Source organism: Epinephelus moara, chromosome 7 (genome assembly GCF_006386435.1).
Source record: "Epinephelus moara isolate mb chromosome 7, YSFRI_EMoa_1.0, whole genome shotgun sequence".
Lineage (NCBI taxonomy): Eukaryota > Metazoa > Chordata > Actinopteri > Perciformes > Serranidae > Epinephelus > Epinephelus moara.
The window spans coordinates 1,293,080-1,320,012 of record NC_065512.1 but is presented as its reverse complement, the minus strand read 5'-3'; the positions used below and the strand labels follow the sequence as shown (position 1 = coordinate 1,320,012).

Genomic DNA, 26,933 nt, shown 5'->3' with positions numbered 1-26,933 from the left:
GCCCAACAACGCCCTATTGTAACCTCATTCCCCCCCCCCCCCCCCCCCCCCCCATCGTACCTCACCACAGCTAACGGACCTCCCGCTCCACACACACATACACACACACACACACACACCGTCACCAGCTTTACGCACATGTATGATATGTGTGTGTGTCTCTGAGGTGTGCAGGGCCTCCGACACTCCGAGCAGAGCAAGTGAGAGTTGTTTGGTGGAACATTAACTTCAGTCTGCTTTAAGAGGATTCATGACCGAGCCTCTACACTCGTGTCCTCGGAGCAGAGACGGAGTGGGACGGACTTGGAAATCAGTCAGCAGCTCCCGATGCGACAGCAAACATCCACAAAGTCTCCACAGCAAATAAAGCACCATGAGTAAGGTAAGAAGTGTGTGTGCAGCGGACTGTTTGAGGGGCTCAAACGTTTTTAACAAATGATTTAAACCCACTGTAAAAGAAAAAAAAGTTTTCTGGAGTGTGTGTGGATCAGAGGCGAGGACAGAGGACAGAGGACAGACGGAGCGGAGCGGCTTCTGGTGTCTGGTAAATGAAGTGAAAATGCGCTTTCCTCTCGTCCTGTAAGTGAATCTGCAGCCGAGTGTTTGAGACTCACAGACCAGATCCGTCTCTGCAGACCAGGACTCAGATCAGATCCGTCTCTGCAGACCAGGACTCACAGATCAGATCCGTCTCTGCAGACCAGGACTCAGATCAGATCCGTCTCTGCAGACCAGGACAGCAGGAGCGCTCAGTTAGTAGTGAGATGATGCAACAGGCGCTCAGGCTGCAGGGACCGTTTGGAGATCTGGTGCCACACATGCACTCAGGACTTGTGTGGCGACACATCGTCACAGCTGAACATTTAAAGGGTCATTTCACCAACATAGAACACAAGGAGACTTATAACCACCCACAGAGACAAACTATTAGCCTGTCTGAGCACACTTTGTTTTAATAGCACAGATTTTGACCTGGCCCAGCATCGGCCCAAACTCAGCACGCTGGCTGAAATTATTCTGACCACATGCAGCTGCCTGACTCTGCTGAGACTCTGCTGAGACTCTGCCGTCACTGGTTTTCACTGAAACCAAGTCCTCCTGAGGAAACTGTCCCTGAGAGCTGTTAACGGAGAGTTATCCAGAGTCAGAGGGACACTGGCCGATAAAACAACCTGAGAGTCCACTGTCTCCTGGAGCTGATGTTCACATCACTCAGTGATCATCATGGTGTGGAAATGGAGTTAAAAGACACTCCTCTGAAGGACAAAGTCAGTTTACTGTGAAATTTAAAAATATATTTGGATATGAGTTTATCATGTGCAGGACGATGATCATAAACCAACACACTGTTTGTTTCAAAAAGTCCAGTTTGTAGGATTAAGAGGCGTCCAGCAGTGAGCGAAAACAGGAACGTCTCTCTTTCTAGAGCCCGTGTTTGATTTGTGTGTTCTGGGCTACTGTAGAAACAACATGGAAGGCGACCCACACTCCAGAGTCCTGCACTTTAAAATGTTGGCGAGCATTGCTAGTGATTATAGTTTCCTTGATTCCTACTATATTACTGCTGTATGTAGATATGTGCTATATAAAGGCACATATGACTTTATGTGCTAGAAAATATATATTAACTTAAGATTTTGAGGCAAGATGACTTTGGGGGCCCAGACATTTTAACTTTGATGGAGAAAAATCTCTCAGACATTTTAGCAACATTTTTTTGGACATTTTGTCAACCATATATTTTAGGGGGACATTTTTGGATTTTTTGGGACATTTTATCAAACAATTTTAGACATTTTATTAATTTTTTTGGGCACTTTATCAACTTTTTTTCAGACTTTTTATTAACATTTTTTGGACATTTTATTAACATTTTATTCTGATAATTTGTTAACATTTTGTGGTAATTTTATTAACATTTTATTCTGATAATTTATTAACATTTTTTGGACATTTTATTAACATTTTCTTCTGATAATTTATTAACTTTTTAAAAAACATTTATCAACATTTTCTGCATGATCATATTAAAAGTGTTGAAATAGTCTGACAGTAAGTTTTTCTATTTTCGCATATTGATTTACTCCAGTGAATCACGAGTTCTTAACAGAATCAGCCACATTCCTGTTATTCCATGTCAAATATCGATCAGCTCTGTTAGAGACGGAGGAAATATTGATTACACCTGCTCCTTTTTTTAATATTTGACAAAGAGATTAGTCAGTGGACTATGAATTAACTGACAGAGGGTTTAACGCTTCTTACTGCACCTGGTTTAAAAAGTGTCGACTCCCAGTCAGTGAACAAACTGTGTCCTCTTTCAGAAACTATGTGGGACCAATTACCCCGTCAGCATCTGCTTCATCGTGGTGAACGAGTTCTGCGAACGCTTCTCCTACTATGGCATGAAAGGTACGTAAACTTTCCACAGGTGGAAACATGTGGTCGCCCAGATCGACCTGAAGAACAGGATTCTGTGTGAACAGTGTTTGACACAAAGCTGAACGAGCAGTGATGCTCATAGAGTCAGAGTTACAGAGAGCCTTCAGACTGGGGTCTCCACCTTCCCTCACATGACCTCACTGACACTCACATGTCCGTCTGTCACATGACTTCAGTCACAAGCCATTAAACTGCACCCTTTCCTCTTCAAGCAGTTTAAATCGACACTTCCAGGAACAGGAAGTGAAGTTCACTTGATGAGAAGGTGTGATGAGGTTTGAGGAGCAGGAACCAGAGGGAGATTAATATTTTTGGCTGATAAATAACTTAAATAAATATTGATGAATTGAATAATCACCTCATCACTGCATCAGTTCATTGTGAGTGAACAGCTTTCACCGTTCAGTGTCTCACTCTGAGGACTGAGTTCACACGAGCCGCCAGAAAACATCATTTGCCGCGGCGTGTTGTCAGAAACCTCGTGAACGCATGAATCAATCATTTGAGCTGAGTGTGACAGAAAAAGAAAAAACTCTTTACTAACTAGCTTTTTCTCAAAGCTTTCAGACACGTCTTTAGTTAACAACTGTCTGCTGAGGAAGATCATGTGCTGCAGTTGAAAGCTCAGGGAAAAGCTTTGAAGCTGACTTTGAATGAAGAGTTTTTCATCAGATAATTTCTGTGTTAGCACCAGATAATAAAGTGATATTTATACAGTACTGTGGGGCAGTTTTTCTGGTTGCTGACGTCATGATGTTGACTTCAACTCATGTTGGTCAAACGGCGAACAAGGTGAACGGTAAATATGACCATGTGACTCTGATGTATCTGCTCATGTGGTGACGCCACGTCCAGGCTGGTAACAACAACAGACAAGTTTATCTTCTTAAAGGGGAACATCAACTATCTTAATAACTCTTGTATGTTATTTCTATGGCCAAGAAGAGTTCAGTCAATAATTGTGAACATGAGCTTCTCTCCCTCGAAGCCAGAAACCAGAAAAAATGTTGATGAAATGTCTGGATTTTTTTTTTTTTTCTAAATTTTTAAAATGTCTGTTAAATGTTAATGAAATGTCAAAATGTTCATAAAATATCATAGAAAATGTTAAAACAACATTTGAAAAATTGGTGATAAAACTTCCAAAAATATTAGGAAAATATCTGAAAAAAATGTAAATAAAATGTCAAAAAAAAAGTTTTAAAAAAAAATCTCAAGATATTTTGAAATTATCCCCCAAAAAAATGTTAATAAAATGTCTCAAAAATGTTTTAAAAACTTCTAAAAAATAGCGTGAAATTATCTGAAAGAAATCTCATGAAATGTCCAATTTTTTTTTTTTTTTTTTAAATGTCGGTAAAAAAAATATTAGTAAAATGTCCAAAAAAAAGTTAATGACATTTCTGAAAAAATGTTGATAGTGTCCGAAAAATATTATGAAATTATCGGAAAAAATGTCATAAGATATCTGAAGCGTCGATAAAATGTCCCCAAAAAGTTGATAAAATGTCTGAAAAAAAATGTTGATTTAAATGTCAGAAAAATGTCGATAAAATATTCTGAAAATATCTGAATTGTTTTTTTTTACAAAATGTCTTAGAATATATTATTAAAATGTCCAAAAACATTAATAAAATGTCTGTAAAAAGAGAAGTGAGTCTCAAACTTGTGACGTCATCAAGTCTAAAGTCTGGAGCTGCTCCATAGACGATGAATGGGAGCGTGAAGTTTGTCGTGTTTTTACACCTAAATGAACGTTATTATTAGTACACGTGTTCTCAGTTGTGAAGTTTGGACTCTACATGTCCTCTGACCGGGGTCACAGCTTCATGCTTGTGTGTTTGTTCACAGCGCTGCTCACGCTTTACTTCGTCAACTACCTGCACTGGGACGAGGACCTCTCCACCGCTATCTACCACGCCTTCGGCAGCCTCTGCTACTTCACACCCATCCTGGGAGCGCTCATCGCTGACTCCTGGCTCGGAAAATTCAAGTGAGTCCCGTGTCCTTCGTCCCTGAAAACATTAAAGGGTCAGTTCACTCAGAATCACCAACAACTAGGTGTCAGATGTGTCATCATGGATCTGTAGTTTCATCATCACTGGTGTGTTTTATCCCCTTTAACCTGAGAGCTTTGTCTGAGTTGTGTAACAGCTCCTATTAGTGGGCATGAATCACTCCGACCACACACACACACACACACACACACAGATGTTGTATAATGATAAGTGCTCTGACTGTCGGTCACCACTGTCCACAGGACCATCATCTACCTGTCCTTCGTCTACGTCATCGGCCATGTGGTGAAGTCGGTCGGAGCCATTCCCACTGTGGGGAACACCACCATGCACATGTGAGTGATCAGGAGCTGGTTCAGGACCAGTGCTGTCAGACAGAGGACACACAGGTCCCTGTTATTACTGTGCATTAAGGTGTGTGGTGCCGGCCCAGTTCAGCCCAGTTCAGCCCAGTCAGCAGAAGAAAATGTGGCTTTGTTGTGTTCAAACAATGAATATGTGACACTGCAGGAGCTCATCGGGTCAGTCAGTATGTGGAGAGGGTGACATCAGATAGGATGGATCGCAGCCTTCAGACGAGTCCTCCTCATTCATGGCTGTAGTCACACACTTTATACTGAGTGCACGATGAACGGGAGCGCGCCGTGAGAGAGGAGACAGAGGGAAGTCTTCACAGATTATTTTCTCTCTTGAACAAGTTATTACATCATCAGTTAGACAGTAAGAGACGTCTGTCACAAGTTCCCACAGTCCAACATGACGTCATCAGATTGTGTATTCTGTCCAACCAACAGTCCGACACCCAAAGACCTTCATTTTACATAAATCAAATTAATCCAAACTGTTGAAGCACTGGATTAATTCTTCTGTGAGTGAAGAGCCGTGTCCCTCCCTGATAACGGTTGTGTTCATGTCTTCATTTTCATTGTAAAGTCCTGATGAAGACATGAAGTGGTCCACACGTGTCAGCTCGTTTAATCATTTAGCCTCGACAGTAGAGCTGCAGCGATTAGTCGACTAATCAATGACTTATCCACTATCAAAATAATCGGTGACTAATTCAGTAGTCGACTAATCGGTTTGAGTCTTTTCATAGAAAAGTACCCAAATACTCTTATTGCAGCTTCTTACGTTCAGATATCGGCAGCTTTACACACTCTCCCATGACGGTGAACTCAAACCCTTTGGCGTGAGTACGAAACAAGACATTAGATGACATCATTTTGGGGTTTGGGAGAGACAGACCAACGTTTTTCAACATTTTAACACATTTTTCAATAAAATGATTAGTCGACTAATCAAATAAATAATCGACAGATCAGTCGACAGTGAAAATAATCATTAGTTGCAGCCCTACTCTGCAGTAAAGACTTTTAAATATGTACTTCCTTGTTCTTTATATTGTTGGAGAGCCTTCCTGTAGATCCCCACTCACCATGAGCACCCGACACAAGGTTTTGATCTGCCTTTGAGTTGCCTCTCTCTTTTTAAGGTTTCATTTTTTGTTGGGCAACTTCAGACTATCAGTTTCTGTAACGCCCCACCGCACTCCACCGCTGACCCAGACTAACCACATACGACACCTTTAAACCATCAGTCATTAATAAATCATGCAAACAAGATAATAACTCTCAGACTGAGAGGCAGCGGTCCCCTCACACCACCTCTCCTCCTCTGCTGCTGCCACACAAGCTCTTTAACACTTCCTCCCCAGGCCAGGTGCAATACACCTCGTTAGGTAACACAGCTCACCTGGGCAGATGCACACCTGAGGGAAAGTGACAGCGGCACAGATGACACACACAGCTGTAACAGTTTGAGTGCTGCGGTTCACACGTCCTGTGTCCTCATTATCAGCAGGTTATTTGCATGTGTACGTTTTAGTGTGTTCAGTGTGACAGTTAACTCAAACTGTTCTGTGTGTCCACTGTCGTTATCAGCTGTTCATGTGTGTGTGTGTGTGTGTGTGTGTGTGTGTGTTGCAGCTCTCTGTCCATGGTAGGTCTGATACTCATAGCTTTCGGCACCGGAGGAATCAAACCCTGCGTGGCGGCGTTTGGAGGAGACCAGTTTGATGAGGAACATGTAAGTCACCGCACTTCTTGTTCAGTCTGAAGACACAGTGTGTTGTACGGTGTGTACAGTGGCGTCCCTGATGGACACAGTGAGTTACATCATCTGGGACGAGTCAGTATGAATGAGATTTATCCAGCAGGAAGCAGTCTGAGTGAACAGGAAGTCAGAGTGTCGTCTGTTGGTGATGGAAGAGTTTGATTTGTTTTCAGTTCTCATTCTTTAACTTCATATCACACAAACTCTACGTTCTAAAATGTGACTGTTTACGTTTCATTTAGCTTTTCACAGTATAATTATAGTGTTTAAAACGTGTCCTGATTATTTCATTGATCTCCTGCAGGGCACCGAGAGGCAGAAGTTCTTCTCCATTTTCTACATGTCCATCAACGCCGGCAGCCTTCTGTCCACCGTGATCACTCCCATACTGAGAAGTGAGCAGCCTTAATGTTCAACATGTTATATAACCAATCAGGTGACCAGGTGTCTCTGACATCACTGCCGTTAACGCTGGATTTACTCCCGCAGGTGACGTGCAGTGTTTCGGTGGAGACTGCTACGCTCTGGCCTTCGGGGTTCCTGCAGCTCTGATGATGGTGGCTTTAGGTGAGTGTCCGTCCACCCGTTACATCATCCGACAGACGGCAGAGGAAAATGTTGGCATTGTATGTTTCATACATATCGTTATCAATGATGTGTATGTAAAGTGTAATGTTAGGTGATGTGGTTTATGAGCTGACTGTGCCATCGGGAGGAGGAGGGCATGGTGGAAAGTGTGGCACCATAAAGACACCTGCCAAGCTGCAGACAACTGTTTGAGACCGACAAGCGAGTCATCACTATATTTCCAGCGGCATTTTAGCCACCAAACATGGGTGTTTTTAGCAACACGTCACCAGTGGCCAGTAGACTTGGGGGCGGCATGGTGGTGCGGTGGTTAGCACTGTTGCCTCACAGCAATAGGGTGGGTTTCTTCCAGGTGCTCAGACATGTTCTCCCTGTGTCAGCGTGGGTTTGACCGGACAAAGCCACTCTTCGTCAGGATAGCTGCCTCCGTCTCACTCAGACTCACCTCAGCTCTGGGTCTGCAGCTGCATGTACCAGAGAACAGTGTGAAAACAAGGAGCGCTCACTCTGCAGCTGCAGCTGGGGACCAAAAACATCCCCAGATGTAAACAACACACTGACAAACTAACAAACAAAAGAAAAAAGAAGAATGTCAGAGGCGTCTCCAACTGATGATTTGGCGCCAAATTAAGGTTCAACTTTATTTTTGAGTGACATATCTGAACAGCAGTCGGACGGCCATGACAGTTTGAATATTGGTGATGGTTAAAACACATTAAAATAAATGAATGCACTTTGTGCTCCAAGGAAACAAATAAAAGCACCAGGCTGCAACGTAATGCCACATTTTCATGTCTCTGCATCAGTGATAGCCTCAGCTGGAGGCATCATGTCGTCAGGTTGTGCATCCGTCTGTCCCTCAAAGTTGGCACAAATATCCACTGAGGAATGAACTGATAAGAATTTGGTGGTCAAAGGTCACTGTGACCTTGTCTGTCTCATTCTTGTGAACATGATATCTCAAGAACAGCTTGAGGGAGTTCCTCAAGTTTGGCACACATGTCTACTGTCGATGATACACTGATTAGATTTTGGTGCTCAAAGGTCAGTGTGACCTCATAAACATGTTTCTGTCCACAACTGAAGAATTCAGTCACTAATTCTGACCAAACTTGACACAAATGTCTAACAGGATAAAATAATGAAGGTCAAAAGGTCAAAGGTCAGTTGACTGTGACATCATCATGTTTTAACGTCATATCTCAGGAACAGAAGGGGAGACATTTGGTCAGATACTGAATTGGTGACTCTAATCTTGAAACTGTGCTGATTGTATAGATCTTCTGTGTGTGAAGCATCCATGTTTTCACTGACATGGATGGAGACTGTCAGAGACACTGGACTGGTGGGCGGAGTCATACAACCACAGGGTGGACTGGTGGGCGGAGTCATACAACCACAGGGCGGTGACTCTAGTTAATATTAGTGTCCAGATTGTATCAGATTGAAGTACAGACTTGCATCTGTATGCTGACAGTTTGTTTGTATGAAGTCCAGCGTGTGACGCGCTGGGCTTCCTCTAGATCAAGGCCCTTCCTCATTCGTCCTGACAGTCAGTTGTCTCTGCCGCAGACTCCCCTCTCTGATCCGTGTGGGCTTCACGCTCCGCTGACCACTCACTGTGAAAACAAGCTGTGAGTTTATTACTGGAGGGGCCGCAGATCGCAGTGAGAATGACACAGAGTACGAGCCTCAGTGGTCGAGGCCTGAGGCTTGTTTACAGCACGTTAGATTTTATTTCAGAAGCCATTAAAGAGGACAAAACATCCATACATGGTAACGCACTCTGACAGATTCTGCTGTTTCTCCTCATGTCGGTGAGGAAATAAATACAGAGCCAATAAGATCATGTTGGCACTTCTGCTACCAAGCAAGTGGAGAGCTTGCTTGCACAACAGCTGAACTGTTTCCAACATAAACTGTTTTGTTCACTCCTCCGGGTCCGGCCTAACTCTTCATCCATCTTGTGCAGTTGTGTTCATTGCTGGCAGCGGGATGTACAAGAGGAATCCTCCCCAGGGAAACATCCTGTTGGAGGTCTGCAAATGCATCGGGGTGAGTCATCTCTCAGTTTTATTAATGTGCAAATGGATTCATTCACTTTGGTTTGCTGTCCATGAACATTGTGTTTTGTAATAACAACACAAATTTTGCAAATTGCTTCTGCTTCTGTCTGATTTTCAATTCTGGTATTTTCTTTTTGCAGTTTGCCATCGAAAACCGCTGGAACAGATCGAAGTATGACTCTCCGAGGAAACACTGGCTGGACTGGGCTGAGGAGAAGTACTCAGTAACTGCACTCCTACTGCTAACTCCTGCATTTCTCAGAAAGAGAGCACCACTGGCTTCAGTGCAGTAACACGATCTGTGTGTTTGTGTGTCAACAGAAGCGACTGATCCAGGAGATTAAGATGGTGCTGCGGGTTTTGGTGCTCTACATCCCGCTGCCGATGTTCTGGGCTCTGTTTGATCAGCAGGTTTGTAAAGACACCTTGAGTTCCTTTCTTTAATATGTCCATTTCCACAGTTCATGCACCGTGTACTGAAGCTGAGTGTCTGAGAAAACCAAACGAGGCTCTCTGAATGTCACTCTGACCGTTCACCACTGTGGTTTGAAAATGTGTCAACAAGCGTTGGACGGATCGCCACGGAGACTTTCATGTCAAAAAGTCTTTCAGGCGATCAGTGGAGACTCCAGGAAGTTACGGTTTCCAGCCAAGACGTTCAGACACATGACCCCACTGTGAAAGAGTGAATCGTCCCTTTTACGCTTTAGTTTTTCTACAAATTAAACAAACGAGATAAAACATTTTAATTAGTGAGCTGTAGGGGGGCGGGGAGGCAGATTTGGAAGCGTTGGACGATTGGCTTTTCATCAGAACAAAAACTAATGCCGTCAGAATGATGATATAATCATACAAGTGGGTAAATAAAGTAAATTATTTTATGTAATGTTCATAGTGAGCATCACACATCTGAAACAGTCTGTAACTTGGATAAATAGAAATAAGTTCTCATCACTTTTAATTAGACTGAATGAAGAAGACAGTAGTTCTCTAAAACTGGTGTAGGTCAGGGCGTCCAGGAGCGCAGTCCTTAGAGTTGGCATCCCATGTACTAAGGCAATGTTCGTGCCGCAGCAGCCGTGGGTTTGATTTCAGTCTGAGGCCCTTTGCTGCACTTCATCCCCCCAGTTTGGGCTGCTTCAGCCGTTGACTGGGTGTCAGTCTCTGGAGCTGCTGCCTGCTCTCCTCCCTCCTGAGGTGGTCTGTAGCTGCAAGTAGAGAGGTGGAGGACACGCTGTGATTTGAGGATCTAACTAACGTTAGCTACATAAACGCTAACCTGAAGCTGCAGCTGTGAGTCTTTGGCTCCAGTTAGCAGAAGGCTAAACTGTTAGCATCATGTTGTCTCCATGTCTGAAACTCTTCACTGATACTGACACGTGTTTTATTTAGTTTATTGTCAGACTCTCTTTCAGACTCTGTTTGATCAGTCCGTCTCTTTGTTGGGTTGCTCTGCAGTGGAGACAGTTGTTGGCAATGCTGGAGCAGCAACTTTCTCTGCAGCATTCTCCTCCATTGAATCAGGTTTTCACCATCTGAAGGAGCGTGCACACTCTTCTGCATTTGCAGATCAGCCAATAGGAACGCCCTCTCAAAGTGTTTCGTCACAGGCTAGATTTTCTAAAGCCTCTAAATAACAGAGCCAAGAGGAGGAGCAGGAGTCTAGTTCTCCCTCACACCACTTGGATTACAGTATGATAAAAGTTTATTATGGGATTGTTTCCCAGTGACACCAGAATGAGACTCTCAGCTTGAAGTCAAGTATCATATTCACGTTTTGATTGCTCGTGCATTACCAGTCTCCTCAGTCAGCATGAGGTCAAGGTCCTGTGTCACTGCTCTCTTTTTAAAGTCCCATAACTATGTGTTATCTTCTCCTCTGACCAGAACTCAACACAAGCGTCTGATTATGGAAAACCTCAAAGCCACGTTCAACATTCCTGAGCCCCGGCCCTCCTGAACTTACTCTCTGTTTAACACTAACTCTGACACGTCTCCTCTGGAGGACATGTCAGATCTTTACTCATTATTCTCTCTAGGAAAAACACAAATCAAGTCTGTTGTGGTGATGGGTCATCATGCTAAGCTAAGCTAAGCTAAGCTAAGCTAAGCTAGCAGTGAAGCTGATGCTTTACAGTGACAGTGACAGTCAGTGTTTGTCTTTGCTGCAGGGCTCCCGCTGGACGCTTCAGGCCACGAGGATGAACATGGCTTTTGTAAGTTTCCTTCATGAGATAACGGAGGTGTAACGATGTGTTAGCAGCTGATAACATCTCTTATTGCTCTTTGATATCAGTGGGTGGGTCTGAGATTCATCTGATTGCTCAATAAGTCCTGTAAATGTTTCCTTTGTCAGGGTGTTGCTGCAGCTCATCGTTTTACTCCAGTAAATGACGAAGTTTATGATCTATATAAAACACAAACTGGTCCAGTTGGATGTGAATTTTATTGGGCGATGCTAACCTTAATTATCCTGTTAAATTTATGGAGTTAAAGTTTAAATGGTTTTCCTGATAAAGATGAAATCTTCTTCTTCTTCTCTTCCAGGGAGATTCCTTCAATATTAAGCCGGACCAGATGCAGGTGTGTGGCAGGTCGTCCTCAGCTCACTGAGCAGTGATGCAACAAGCTCTTCTTTTTTTATTAAAGTTATATTTTTGTTGGTGCTTTTAGAGTCACACAATAATACAGGACAGGGTTTTTAAACTATCCAGTCAGTAGGTTTATGTCCCTTTGTGTATACAGTCCATTAGGTCCAATATTACCTCTCCACACACACTTCAGCTCCACGGTCACCTGGAGGGTCCACCACATTCAGTGTCGTCCCAGACCAACTATTTAGGAGTGGATTTGAGTTAGATCAGCTGCCGCTTTCAAACATCATCACTCAAGACAGTCATCAGTTAAAGACACGCCTTCAGCAAGTAGCCCTGTTGTCATGGACATAGGAATCCCTGCTGTGCCAAACCAGCACATGACTCATGCCTGTCAGAGGGGTCCACAGGGGGTAGTTGCCTGTGGCTGTGAACCTTTACAGAGTCACTGGGGTCACATGTGAGTCGTTGACCCACCAGACTGTCGTGTGTCTTTAAGGTTAGATGGGTCCAGGTGTGAATGGGTGTGAAGTCGTCCTGGGGGGGAGGGGGTCTCAGGACTGCATTGTAGATGAGTGATAATTGGTGTCGCAGGCCGCCGCCTCTGTTTAACGATGGTCGTTCCAGTCGTTTAACATAGACCTCATTCATGCTGTCTGTCTCCTCTGGCTAAGATGTGAACATTGCTGTCCACAAAGGAGTGTCCCTGTCCTTTAAGGCCCTGACACACCAAGCCGACGATCGGCCGTCGACCAAAGTCGGGCCGTCGGTGAGCGTCTCTCGGCCTAGTTTTTGTGGTGTGTCCCGCACTGTTGGCACTTTGGCGTCGGCGGCTTTTCGGCTGATTGAGCATGTTGAATCAGCAGCGGAGCTTGTCGGTGAGAGAGATCACTCTGATTGGCTGTTCAGGTTTTATTTCCTCGCCCCTGTAGCGAGTGAATCTGCCTGTAGTGAAACCGGGGCTAACCGGTGCTTCCTCCTCAGGCTCCACTTCACTCAGCTGCCCCACAGACCCGCTGCTTCTTCACACTTTAACCTGAATAACAAACCGGAGCTAGCTGGGAGCGGCTAGCGGAGCGTTAGCCGCAGCATGATCGGAGGGAAGCACAGCCAGTTAGCCTCCGCTAGTCTCTGAGCTAGCCCCGGCTCTCCGTTTGGATCCAACCGGAGCACCGAGCCCTGGTTTGTTATTCAGGTTAAAGTGGGAAGAAGCAGCGGGTTTATCGGGCAGCTGAGTGAAGTGGAGCCTGCGGAGGAAACACAGGGACCGTCTGGATGTAGGGATGTCCCGATCCACTTTTTTCACTTCCGATCCGATACCGATATTACAGCCTTGGTTTTGGCCGATACCGATCCGATCCAAGCGCGCATTATACATATTCACTTATTTTGTTGTCAGTCATGTTAGAAAAGGTTTGATCAAGCAATATTACTCTAACAAGAACAACTACATAATCGGGTTAGTTAGAATGATCCACAACAGTTGGTATGAGAAACTGACCTGTTTATTGTTAAATAAACAAACTTTAAATTTGAACATTAACATTAAATAAAAAATATAGCTGGTTTGCTTTGGCTGCTTTGGCCCCTTAATAAATAGAAAATAAATCAACACAAGAAATCTTTAAAATGTCTAACACTGAAATTAAAATAGCAACAAGACTCCACACACTTGTGCTTTGGCCCCCTGATAAATAAAAAAGAGATTAACACCACAAGACATTGTTGACATTTAACAAACAATGCAGCCTTTCCTTTTCAGTTATTTTAGCAGTGTTTTTGTAGTCCATCCTGGCTCCAATTTCACTAATTGTGCCCAAAACAATGCCATCAGTGCTCTTTACTTAAACAGTAAGAGTGTAAACCAAATAAAAATATCACTCCCAAAAAACCAGAGCAGAAAACAAATAGTCAGTTAATTAAGTTGACCGCTACTCTTCCTACCCTCCGTGTGTGTGTCTGCCGTCTGCATGCTGGCCTGGTGGATTGATAGTAAGAGCTGGAGCGGATCACTGGAATGGACTGCTTGGCGACACTCCGAATGTCGGATCGGGACATCCCTATCTGGATGTAATAGTCCGTGGAGGTGCTGCGGTGCTCGGCTGCACAGATAGGAAACCCCTCGGCTGACAGGATGTACCACTCTCTCACTCCGCTCTCTCTCACGCAGGCGCAGAACGTACGTGCTACTTGGCCGTTGGATGTAGTCCGTGTAGTGTGTTCAAATGCAACTGACACAGGGCGACGTGAGGCGACGCAGACGACGCAACAGTTGGCTTTCGTTGCCGCTAGTTCTTTGATGTCGGTTTGGTGTGTCCGCACCTTTAGATGTGAAGTGCTACAGTAACACAGTAACAAAGTCCCAGTGTCCTCAAACGAGACGATAATTGGGTCCCAATGTCCTCAAACAAATTCTGTGTAATTAACAGGATTTTAGCTCGTTACTTTTGCAAAAATCTGATCAGGTTTTGGACCTCTGTTTTTGTGTTGCCACTGGCTGCTGACCGATTTGGCAGAAATGGCTGCTGTTCAGTTTTTACATTAGTGTGTTGTGCTCCTGCCACCCACAGATGACGCATAAAAGTGTCCAGAAATGAGGACAGCAGGTCTGAGTTCATCAGAATGAAGTATAACGTGCTGCAAACCCAAAATATAACATCCTCATATGAGGACACAGAGTCGCAGGAGTAGAAACAAACAATTTCCCCCCGGGGATTAATAAAGTATTCTGAATCTGAATTCTGAATCTGAATCTGAGAAATGACAGTTTTTGGCCATTAAATGCTTCTGATTGCTTCATGGTTAGAATCTTTATCATGTTTGATTTCCCTAAAAACTGGGGACACTGAAACTAAACTGTTCACTCGATTTTGTTATTAAAAAATATAACATCTTCTTCTGCTGCTGTGCTGACGACACACAGCTGTGTCTCCCTCTCAAACATAACCACAAGTTGAGAACATAAAGAACATCCATCAGCTGAATGACGGCAGATCAGAAGGCGTCATTTTCGCCTGACTCCTGTCTGACTGCTGAGCGTGGACACTTCCTGTGTCTGTCCTTTCAAATTAAATTCCCACATGGTCCAGTCATGTATGTTTGGATTAGTTTTGACGAGGCGCAGCTGCTGATGGAGTGTCACGCTTTTGTTTCCTGTGACTCAGCAGCCAAAGAAATCATGCAGACTAACGATCTGTCTGGTTTACTAATGTTTGGTTGACCATTAGGAGGCGGCCCGACCTGGCAGCCTCTCCAACCATGTTAAACCCCGTATGAAAAATCCTGGCATGATATTTGACTCCGCCTTTAAGTTTGACGAGCAAATAAATGCAGTAGTTGAAACCAGATTTTTCCAACTGCACACCAAAATGAAGCCATTACTCTCCCTCAAAGACCTGCAGACAGTCACACGCTCTCATTTCCTCCTGTTTGGACGACTGTAACTCTCTGTCCTGGGGCTCCTCGCTGTCCCATGCTCCAGATTCAGGCTCAGGGGTGATCCTGCCTTTGCTGTGTCTGCCCCCAGACTGAGATCAGATCTGCCCCCTCCACTGACTCGTTCAAGTCCAGCGTCTGAGTCGTCCTGACGAAGCTTTCTGTGACGTCTGCCTGTGTGTGTGTGTGTGTGTGTGTGTGTGTGTTGTGTCTCTGAATGTCTGAGCTGTGTTCCTGACAGTTGTGTTGCCTCTCGTGTGTGTTTTTGGGGACTTCTTCCTGTTGTACAGCACTTTGGTCGATGTGAGCTGTTTTTAAATGACGTGAACGCCCTCACACACTTATAGCACTGTAAATCTAACAAACCTACAGATGGAATCAGATATTTAGTGTGAAACAAACATCAGTGTGTCACATCAGGACGTGTCACATCAGGACGTGTCACAGACGCCTGACGTGGCGTGTATGCTCTTCTTATGAAAACCTTTTACAGCTGTTAATCACTGCCATCCTGCCGTCTCTTTACTGTCGATATCGAAACAAAATAAGTCTTTTATTCACATGTTTCTGTAACCTTTATGATTTTATGAGCTTTTATGGCGTCATTTAACGGCCTGCTTTCCCCCTGCTGTTGTTTAGATGTTGAATGCTCTGCTGATTCTCGTCTTGGTGCCCATCTTTGACCTCATCATATATCCGCTCGTCGCCCTTTGCAGGATCAATATCACGTGAGTACAGGCCTGTTGTTTGGGACACACTCGTCTTTATGGCAGAAATGAGCCTTTGAGAAGCCTCTTAACCTGGAAAATGAGCCGTGTTACCTCATGTTTTTATCCCACGCACACACCTCAGGATAACAGACTGTTAACGAGAGGAGGACATGTCTGTGCACACGTACACCAGCTTACTGTACATCATGAATGATAAAACTGATGAGTGAGTGTTTAATGTGTTTAATACCTCTACTTCCAGAGGTGCAAACATGATATCAGCAAACAACACACAGCTGTTTATAATCACTGAATGTTCTTAGAGAAGCTCTCAGCTTGTGAAGGACGTAACGTCAGAACAGTGACGAGGCTGTTATCATGCAGGAGATCAGTGAGGATGCTGATGTGGAAATCTGTGATTTATAAAGTGATAAAGTTTGACTCTGAGTGACAGCTGAATAACAGTGTCGTCTGTCTGTCCGTCAGGCCTCTGAGGAAAATGGCCGCAGGGATGATTTTTGCCGCGCTGGCCTTTGGAGCGGCCACACTGGTGGAGGTGAACGTTGTGGTACGTATCTCGCCTCTTCTTACATAAAGAGAGAGACAGAAAGGTTTACTCACCTTAACACACACACACACACACACACGGGGTTAAACACAGCCAGAACACATGCAAACACAGAGTGTGTGTTTCTCTGCAGCCTGGGAAACCTGAGGAATTCATCAATGCATTTTTGATAAGAACAACATTCACCACCTGTCCTGGAAACACTGAGCTGTCCTCACGGTTAGGTCAGGGGTCGGCAACTTTTACTGTCAAAAGAACAAAAATAATAAAACCAAAATCAGTCTGGAGCCACAAAACATATGTTAGCCTCGTAGCACACACAGGTAACACAGATCTAAATCAGCAAATCGGCATTACGAGTAGGTTTAAATGAGCATTCATTAATATGTTTCACTCTGCAGGAGCTGTTTATGATTATTTGGAACTTTAACTTTGCAGTGTTGGTGGTAAAAACAAATGAAGCTGTGCACACACGATTATATTCTCTGTCCTCCACCGAAACTTCCAAAGCCAGCCTCACTCGGGAGCCACCACCCTCGAGGTTTGGCAACATTTGGAGACAATGGCGTCTGGCTGTGGGCGTTTGAAGCGCATTTTATTTGAGAAAACTTTTTTATTTATTTGGTGCATATTTTCTTGAGGCCAACAACAAAGATAAATGAAATTTAAAATGCTAAAAATAGCTGTTTTTATTTCCATATGATTTTTTTTTGTCAAAGTCACAGAGAGCCACTGAAGAAAGGCTCCAGAGCAACATGTTGCCGACCCTGGGTTAGGTGGATACACACTGTACTGTCACCCCCACGTGTACTTTTGTATGATGTCCTCATGCTGTTGATGGCAGCTGAAGTTAGAGCCGTCTTCAGGAGGTACCTTTGAAATCATGTGGGCAGCTTGCAGCTGTATCTTAAAGGGACAGTACACCCAAAAATGAAAATTCAGCCATTATCTACTCACCCATATGCCGAGGGAGGCTCAGGTGAAGTTTTAGAGTCCTCACATCACTTGCAGAGATCCAAGGGGAGAGGAGGTAGCAACACAACTCCACCTAATGGAGGCTGACGGCGCCCCAGATTCAAACGTCCAAAAACACATAATTGAAACCACAAAATATCTCCATACTGCTCGTCCGTAGTGATCCAAGTGTCCTGAAGCCCCGACATAAAAAGTTGTTTGGAAAAACCTCATTTGAACTCTGTTTTTAGCCTCATTGTAGCCTGTAGCTCTGACTGCCTCTCTGGGCACTGCGCACTTTTATGGACTTTAATTGGAAAGTTGGAAGTCGAAAGTGGGAATGACGTCACCTTATCAGAGTGTTTACTCACTGTGTATGTGACCGGCAGCCATCTTGAATTTGTAAGTCGGGGTTGATGCGGGTTGGAAATCCGATCTCAGGGTGTGTTCGAGTTTAAACTTCCGACTGGGAACTGGGAATTTCCGACCTCAGAGTACAAAACGAACGCACCAATAGATATGTGACAGTGAAGTTAAGCGGCGTGGCAAACTGGCTCAGCAGTGCCCCCGAACAATTTTCAAAGTAAAAGCCCCCACCTTTAACTTTCACATAGGGAAACAAAATGTTATATGCATACGTAACACACTAAGACGTACAAAAAAGTCTCTTGGAGCCACAGTGTAAACCCGACAGGAAGTCAGCCATTTTGAATTTGATATAGTTTAGGTGTGAGCTGCAGAGTGTTGGAGATATGGGCCATAGAGATGTCTGACTTCTCTCCAGTATAACACAACTAGATGACACTCAGCTTGTGAAGCTCAAAACTCAACATCAATGTCTCTTTACAGAAATCATGACCTGGTTGCTCAAGATAATCCACAGACCTTGTTGTGAGCAGTTTCACGTAGGAACTATTTTCTGTCTACTGAACTCCACCTGCTGTCTGGCTACGGGTTCGATTCCAACCCATGACCTTTTGCTGCATGTCGTCCCCTCTGTCTCTGAAGCTGTCCTGTTCAAGAGCAAAATGTCTGTGGCACGTTTCCATATTTTGACGTGATAAACGCCATGTTGGGGCGTGTTAATCTGAGTCTGCACAGCTGCATGTAAACTGGAATATTAGTGGAATATTCTTTTTTATTAGCCATGCAAACAGCTTCGTTCTTCAGAATAAGGCTAATGAACAGAATATTTTGTGCACGCAGTCACTGTGGTGTTTCTGTTTGATTCTCTGCCAGGAATCCGTGGTGGATCCTGCACCTGCGGGGAAGTGTCTCCTGCAGGTCTTTAACGTGGCGCCAGGTAATGTGAGTCTGAAGATCCCCGGCAGCGACGTGTTCCCAGAGCCGATCCCAGAGCTTCAGGTAAACGGATTGTAGGAGGGAAAACAACTCGTTAAACTGAAGTTCAAGTCAACAGGTTTTGTTGCACACACACTTGCTTTTAGCATTTCAAACCCGAGTCAGGATTGTGGACCAGAGATTCCCAGAGCTGTGAGTGTGCTGACCCGTGCAGGGTTTATCACTGCTTCACTCAATAATGTTATCTAACCAGGAAATGCCTCAGTCAGATGAAACTGTTGTTTTTCAGGAGTGTGTCATCAGCAGCAGCAGATATCACAGAGAAGTTACAAAACATTTAAAGCAGATTTATGATATAAAGTATGAAGAGAATAAACAGAGATGAACTGACAGAAACAAGATCAAGAGGATGATGTGAAACTGTCAGCGTTCAGAAATCATCAGGTACACAAACTGAACATGCAGGATGTGTTTGTCTTTGGCGGAGTCGTGGAGACGTTTCAAACTTGTTTTGTTCGTCTGAACAGTTTGTGTTTGTATTTCGATGACGCTGAACATGTGTTCACCACCACACCGAGCCAGCAGCTGCTCCACACCAACATCCAGAGACTGGGACAGTTTTTCAGCTGATTGTGCGACTTTATTCAAAGAATATGCAACACAAGGGTTATGGTTTAGTTTTCTAAACATAACTATAACTGTATAAAAAAGTTAAAGTGATAGGTCTGATCTTTTGACATGGGGTTGAATGAGCCACTTCCTCACACTCATTACACACATTAGACGTCAGTCAGCACACCTTTCGTTTAGACAAGCATGAAACATGGAGGCTAAGCAATAAGCCCCACCTAATAAATCATTTTGCAATAATTTCACCACTTGACATCAACCCTGTGGTGTCTCTGTGTCTCTGTGACAGGACCCTCCCAAATATGAGATGTTTCCAGCGTCCGGCGAGGACCTGAAGATTGAAGTCACCTTGGAAGGAAAAACGTCAGAGTGTAACTTCACGTTCGTCCAAAGGAAAGCCTACAGTCTCATCTTATACCCTGACGCTACTGGGATCCAGTGTGAACGAGTGAGTGACACATGTTTTCATATCTGCAGGGTTGTTGTTTTTTTCCAGCTTTGAAAAAATAATGACTGAATAAGCAGCGGTCAGAGTTTAGGTTTGAGTTACATCCTGAGTGGAGCACAGAAGTAACTGATCCCACCGACTTAAAACCAGTGAGTTAAAGTACAAATGAGTCCTGGGGAAACTGAACTTTATTATAACCTTGTCAGATAACTGTGTGCTCATGTTGGACCACATCACTTGGAGTCAGAAGCTGAATGAGCGACCCAGCAACCAGAATAAATGTTGGCGATGTACGATTCTGCAAAGCAAGATATTTTACATTTGTATGTTATTATGCAGTGGCTTCATCACACCGTGACCTCCAGCATGACCTGGGGCGCTTTGAGTGTGAAGCAGTCAGGATGAGAGTCAGCACCTCCAAATCTGAGGTCATGTTTGTCTGCTGGAGAACGGAGGATTGTTCCCTCTGGGTTGGGAGAGAGTTACTGCCTCAAGAGGAGGAGTTCAGGTATCTCAGAGTCTTGTTGACCAGTGAGGGCAGAATGGAGCGTGAGATGGATCAGTGGTTTGATGCGGCTTTTGATTTCCTGGTCCATCTGCGTCCCAACCCTCACCTATGGTCATGAGCTCTGGGTAGTGACTGAAAGAATGAGGTCACAGATACAAGCGTCTGAAATGAGTTTCCTCTGTAGGGTGTCTGGGCTCAGCCTTAGAGATAGGGGGAGGAGTCAGACATCTGGAGGGAGCTCGGAGTAGAGCCGCTGCTCCTTCATGTTGAGGTGGTTCAACATCTGATCAGGATCCTCCTGGTCCAGCTGGTAGGAGGCCCCGGGGCAGACCCAGAACACACTGGAGGGATTATAGATCTCATCTGGTCTGGGAACACCTCGGGGTCCTCCAGGAGGAGCTGGAATGTGTTGCTGAGGAGAGGGACGTACTCAGCCTGCTGCCTCTGAGACCTGGCCCCGGATAAGAGGATGAAAATGGATGGATGGATGGATGTAGCAGATAAAATTTCATGTTTGTGTTCGCTTCAACAACACTGTGGTTAACATGTGGTGATGTTTCGGCACAAAAACACTTCATCATGATCATGTTGTGGCTTAAAATACATGCTTCAGTGGTACAATGTTGCCTGGAAACACAGCGATGTCTTGGTACATTAAAAAATGCCTCTGGTGGCTCTATTCCAGCAGGAAACACGGCGATGACTCATCAAATAAACGCCATGTTTGGTGTCTAAAAACTCAACGATGACTTGGTAAAAAACATACTGTTGTTTGTTGGTCTTTAACGGCAGTCTGCAGTTCGGCAGGCGTCTCGTCCAGGTGAAACAACATCCCCTCTGCCTCCACATGACAGTCAGCTCTTATACTACGTCACTTTAGAAACGTTGATACGATATGTATGAAACATACAAATGTAACGTGTCCATGGTTTGCAGAAACGAACGGCGCCAACATTTTTATCAGTCGACCAGGCTGGAGTGAGTCAACTGGTTTTAAGGGCCTTCAGGAAATAATGTTCTCTGATGGTGACGGCTGATCTCTAAAATAAACAAGACTGTAAAGACAAAATATTAACAGTGATGCGTGGATAGAAATTCATCATGTATGTTGTTTTCATTCTCTGATCACTCAGGTGGACGACTGCATCACCAAAAATAAAGACGGGAATCCTCTCCTCAGGTAAAATATGTTCACGACTCATCTTTGGTGCAAATGCTGTTGAAGTGTGAACTGTTTGTCCCTCGCTGCTGTAAAAGTGTCAGTCAACTTAAAATTTGTTGACGTCTTGTGATTGAACAGGTTCCTCAACACACAGCCGGAGGCCATTAACCTGACTGTTGGAGGCGTGGACTTCGAGCTGCCCTCTGGTTACAGCATGTCTCCCAACAAGACCGTGGAGCGAGGAGTGTAAGTATGACTGCAGGGCGCCACTTCCTGTGTAGACGCTTTTCAACTTCTAGAAGCTTCTTTATCTTTCAAAGTTGAAACTGAAGTAAACTAGAAAAGTTTTCTCAGTAGAGTCCAGAGTCGTGTCCCCCCGCCCCGGCTGATGGCTAGTTTTCATCGCTGCTCCCTTTTTCTCTGGCTCATGTCTCTGCAGCCTGAATTCTGACAGCGTGGATCATTTTCAGATTATTTAAGATGCATCAGCTGAAAACTGGTTTCTCAAGTCCAACTCATGTCCTCGTCTCCCCTTTCCCCTCAGAGTCTCTCACTGAAACAAGAGCAAACATTTATCAAAATATAGTTTTAAGACTGAGAAATATCTTAAAGGGACAGTTCACCCCAAACTCATGAAAACTTATTTTTCCTCTCACCTGTAGTTTGGCTGCGAGATACGGCCTAAACTAAAAAAAAAATGTTTATACCACACTTGACCTTTTTTTATTTGTCATTAATATTTTATCAAACTTTTTTGCTTTTTTTCTAACATGAACAGGGTCACCAAGTGTTAATAAATCAAATATATGTGATTTAAAAAAGATCTATATTCTTACATAAACATGCACCACAATTTCTTTTTTTTTTTTGTTTCTTTATTAAAAACAAACTACAGAAGACAAAGGAATAAGTCAATAAACTTTTATCTTAACAATAAAAAAAAAAATAAACACAATTTTCCTTTTTGGATTAAATAAAGTTTGAGCTGCAAATCTGTCAAAACCAAACTCACTTATTTTATTTAAATAAATAAAAGCTGCTTCCTCAAAAAAAAAAAAAAAGTATGTTTCCCTGAAGATGAAACACCATTGTAAACAAATTAAACACGTCCAATGGCTACTTAATTTAATTTAATTTAATAGAGGAAACATTTATTAAAGTATAGCCGACAGTTTATAAACATATTTCTGCTCCATTGTTGATGTTGTTTAGCAGTTGTACATTTTTTAGAAATAACAATGATAATAATAATAATAATAATAATAATAATAATAATAATAATAATAATAATAATAGTATCTATTGAATTTTATTGAATTTTGTTTTATTTTGTTTTTGATTTAATTCTTTTTTTTGTTGTTAATTTTTTTAATTTATTTATGGGCAGTCTTTGAAGGTATTTTTGGATGCTTGGGGCACTATTATTATGGAACATTTGTCGAACATGCAGGAACATACAACGTCTCGTAGAGGACGTTCCTTTTTCAAAAATACAGAGCAAAAAAATAGTCAACACTTGAAGAGGAAAAATAAATAAATAAACAGAATAAAATAGACCGGGGAAGGTTTATATATATTTAAATAAATGAAAATAGTAAAGGTAAGTTAATGAATGAAAGCACCAGACAAACCAAGTCAACACTTATTTTTCTCTCCGTCCTGCTGGAGCTCATTTTTTCAGTGACGAGAAAAACAACTTAATAAAGCAGTTAAAGGGCGGACTGCTCCTCGAGTTTAAACCTTCTCGTCAGAAACACTGCTGTTGGATAAATCTTCTTCTCACTGAAGCTTCGATGCCCCAAAACTGATCGTGGGGAGCTGAGACTGGAACAGAGGTCGTCATATCTGACTGTGTTTTTGTCCTTGTCTGACCTCTGACCTCGTCCTTCATGTGTAGATACACAGCCAGCTGCAGCTTACCCTCACGGGAATGTCCTGGTCTGGACCTGGGCCTGCTGGACTTTGGAGCCGCCTACACGGTCGTACTCACAGAGGTCAGGATGCTCGCTGGACGTATTCATACACTGATCCCACCGGTCGCCCACATCATGACTGAACCCTGTGTGTGTGTGTGTGTGTGTGTGTGTGTTTGACAGGCAGCAGGTAAAATCAGTGCTCACAAGATGGAGGATGTAAAAGCCAACAACGTGCACATCGCCTGGCAGATCCCTCAGTACGCCCTCATCACCATCGGAGAGGTCATGTTCTCCATCACAGGCCTGGAGTTCTCCTACTCACAGGTTGGTCGTCACACACACACACACACACACACACACACTCCGTCACTGCCCTCTGACACTCTGTCACCACACACTAACCCTCTCTGTTCCCTGCAGGCTCCGGCCAACATGAAGTCGGTCCTGCAGGCCGGCTGGCTGCTCACTGTCGCATTTGGGAACGTGATCGTGTTGATCGTGGCCGAGGGTGCAGGACTGGAGCAGGTATGATGTCATAGGAAGATTTTACAATCAGTTAAATCAATTAATTAATCAATTAAAGAAATAGATGCAGAGGTTAGAACCTCCCACCTCATTAACACACACAGAAATACAGAATGGAGAAATAAATTTATTTATTTCCTGTTTAATTATAATCTTTTATGTATTCCTTTACACATTAATTTATTTTTAAAGTATTTTTTTCAACATTTATTTATTCATTCATTATTTTATTTCTGTATTTATTTTAGCATTTATTTATTCTTTTATAAATCTACTCCTGTATATATTTATACTTTTATTTATTTCTGTATTTCTTTATGTTTATTTATTTATTGTATTTTATACATTATTTATTTCCCTTTTTATTTACTCCTGTATTTATCATATTTTTGTATATTTAGCTGTTTATTTTTATTCATTTATTTATTACCTGATTTATTTATACATTTATTACTGTATTTATTTTTTATTTCCTTATTTATACATATATTTAATTTATTCATGTACTTATGTGTTTATTTCAACATGGATTTATTTCTGTCTTTCGCTTTTTATTATTTTATTTTTATATTTATTTATTTTCCTATTTATTTATTCCTGTATTTTTTATTACAGTATTTATTTTTGTATTAAATATACATTTATTTATGTATTCCTGTAGTTATTTATACTTTTTTTTATTTACAAACTGATTTTTTTCTGTATTATCTGTTTATTAATAAGCATGAGTCATTTTTCATTCGTCCATAAGTAACCCGTGTTTGTTTCCACAGTGGAAAGAGTTCCTGCTGTTTGCCGGCCTGCTGCTGGGCGTCTGCATCATCTTCTCCATCATGTCCTACTTCTACACCTACGTGGACCCCGATCAGCTGGACAAGGTTTACCTGGAGGACTCAGGGAGGGAGGATGACGACCGCGATGACTACAAGGTGAAGAAAAAACCCAATGACGTCCCTATGATGAAGACAGGGCAGAGCACCAGACTGTGACGGGGCCACATCACGTCCTCCATCGTCTCTGCTGCAGCTGATTTCACTTCAGGAGAACATGATAGGTGTGTGAGGACTGGAGAGGTGATGTGAAGGTACCGTCTTTACTTAAGGAAGGTCTCTGTGATGGTGAAGCACTAAGACATGATCGTCAGACATTTGTCACATTAATTAATATATTAGTGAAACTTTAACACTCCAGTCGTTTAAAATGTTTAACCACGAAGTGTTTTATTTTCTGATTGAATCTGAATTCATAATAAGTTCTGTGATTCCCGCACCGTGATCAAGTGTTACTACAAATGAATGTCAGACATTATAGCTGTAAATATTTGTTGTGTATTAACTCCATGTCGATGTTTTATTTTCTATGACACTAAAGAAAAATCATGTTGGACAAACGCTTCAGTTTACATTGTGTGTGTATAACAGTGACACTAAAAGGACCAAAGCTGCTGCTGGTTCTGCATGTTGGAGGCTGCTCGTTTGAAGTGTAGTAGAAAACATTAACGTGAAGAAGCTGCTGGAACTTTCTAACGTCTGTGGAGAATCATTTTTCCTCAGGTCTTAAAATGTGTTTGTCTTGTTGTGTTATTGGGAGCCAGAATAGAAGGAGTCATGGCTCAAAACCAGCCGCCACTGCCCGTCAACAAAAACAAAGACAACTATGGTTAAATGTGATAAGACCAAAGGACTGGACGGAGGCCATCATCAAAAATGCTCACATGTGCAGCGCACACTTCATATCAGGTTAGGGAAAAAGTATTTCCTGTTGTAGGGATGAATAAGGTTATGTGTATTAAGGGTTATCATGTCCACCTCATCAGAAACTGGGGAGGGATTAAGAGGAATATTGGATTTCTCTGGAACGCTAACTTTTTAGCACATTAGCTAACGTTAGCTTCCATAGCAAAACAAACAAGTGTGGTCCTCCTTTGTAAGATTGGCTTCCTGTGACATCATCCATCCACTGAGTGAGAGCATACGGGTCGGCCAGTCTGGTCCCGTTGGTCAGTGTTTACTTATTCAAGTAACACTGGCGGTCCCGGAGAGTGAGTGACCTGACATGGTGCGTTGGTAAATTCAGTCTGACGCTCTACACTAAAATGAGAGCCCTGTTGGTGGAAGAAACGGAGCGTTATATTTCTACATGAATGAACCAACGGTTAAGTTAATCACACATTCACTCCGCTCGGCGCTCTGCTGCTCCGTCTCCACAGACAGAGTGTCCAGAGTGCGCTCTGCCACTCTGAGAGTGCGCTGCTCTGGATAACCCAACGCTACATTCAGACAGCGCTCCCAATTTATCAACGCTCCAGTTTGTGTCAGAGTGCGCTCTGGCTATTCAGAGAGACACCAGTCATCTTCATCCATTGTCTTAAACAGGCCAACAGAACTATGACTATACTATAACTGTTTTGCCTCCAGCTAAGCTCCGCCCACCAAAAAACATCATACTGTTTACTAACAGTAAAAGTGTCTACAGGAGCGTCCTCTCTCTGAAACGACCTGTGATTGGTCAAAGTCTCCTGTCACAGATTTTCTAAAGCCTAAACCCAGAGCCAAGAGGAGGAGCAGGAGTCTAGTTTCCTCTCAGACCACTTCAGTTATGATATGCTGAAAGCTTATTATGGGGTGTTTGTCCACTGACAGCAGAGTAAACCTGCCTACCACAGCTTTAAGTCCTGTGAATGTGATGTGTAGTTGAAACATGCAGAACCAACAGCTCGGTCCTTTAAAGCCATAAAATACTTGGTGTTTTTGTTTACTGTGGGAAAGTGTTGATGAAGCTGCTCCCTATAAAGTTCTGTAAATAGACAGCTGATGCTGAAACTTGTTTTTGTGCTGTTTGAAATTTTAAAGATTAAAATGTGCATTGATATCAGTTTTCTCCACTGCAGTGACTGAAACTATATTTTCACGTATGGTGTGACACCTCAGGTCTCTAACATGCAGGTCACGTCAG

At 43.1% G+C, this 26,933-nt stretch overlaps 1 protein-coding gene across 1 annotated transcript; it reads left to right on the top strand.

Annotated features, from left to right (window-relative positions):
* Positions 1-81: 81 nt before the first annotated feature.
* On the top strand, positions 82-26,852 carry slc15a2 (solute carrier family 15 member 2). Its single transcript, XM_050049447.1, has 22 exons — positions 82-382; positions 2,325-2,412; positions 4,294-4,435; positions 4,703-4,795; positions 6,446-6,545; positions 6,877-6,967; positions 7,062-7,139; positions 9,133-9,215; positions 9,367-9,450; positions 9,548-9,637; positions 11,398-11,442; positions 11,774-11,809; positions 15,895-15,983; positions 16,452-16,533; positions 18,727-18,852; positions 19,709-19,867; positions 21,509-21,555; positions 21,676-21,783; positions 23,435-23,531; positions 23,634-23,777; positions 23,874-23,978; positions 24,752-26,852. Exons 1-22 carry the CDS (start codon positions 374-376, stop codon positions 24,965-24,967), a joined length of 2,112 nt encoding a protein of 703 aa, XP_049905404.1. The 5' UTR covers positions 82-373; the 3' UTR covers positions 24,968-26,852.
* Positions 26,853-26,933: the final 81 nt, after the last annotated feature.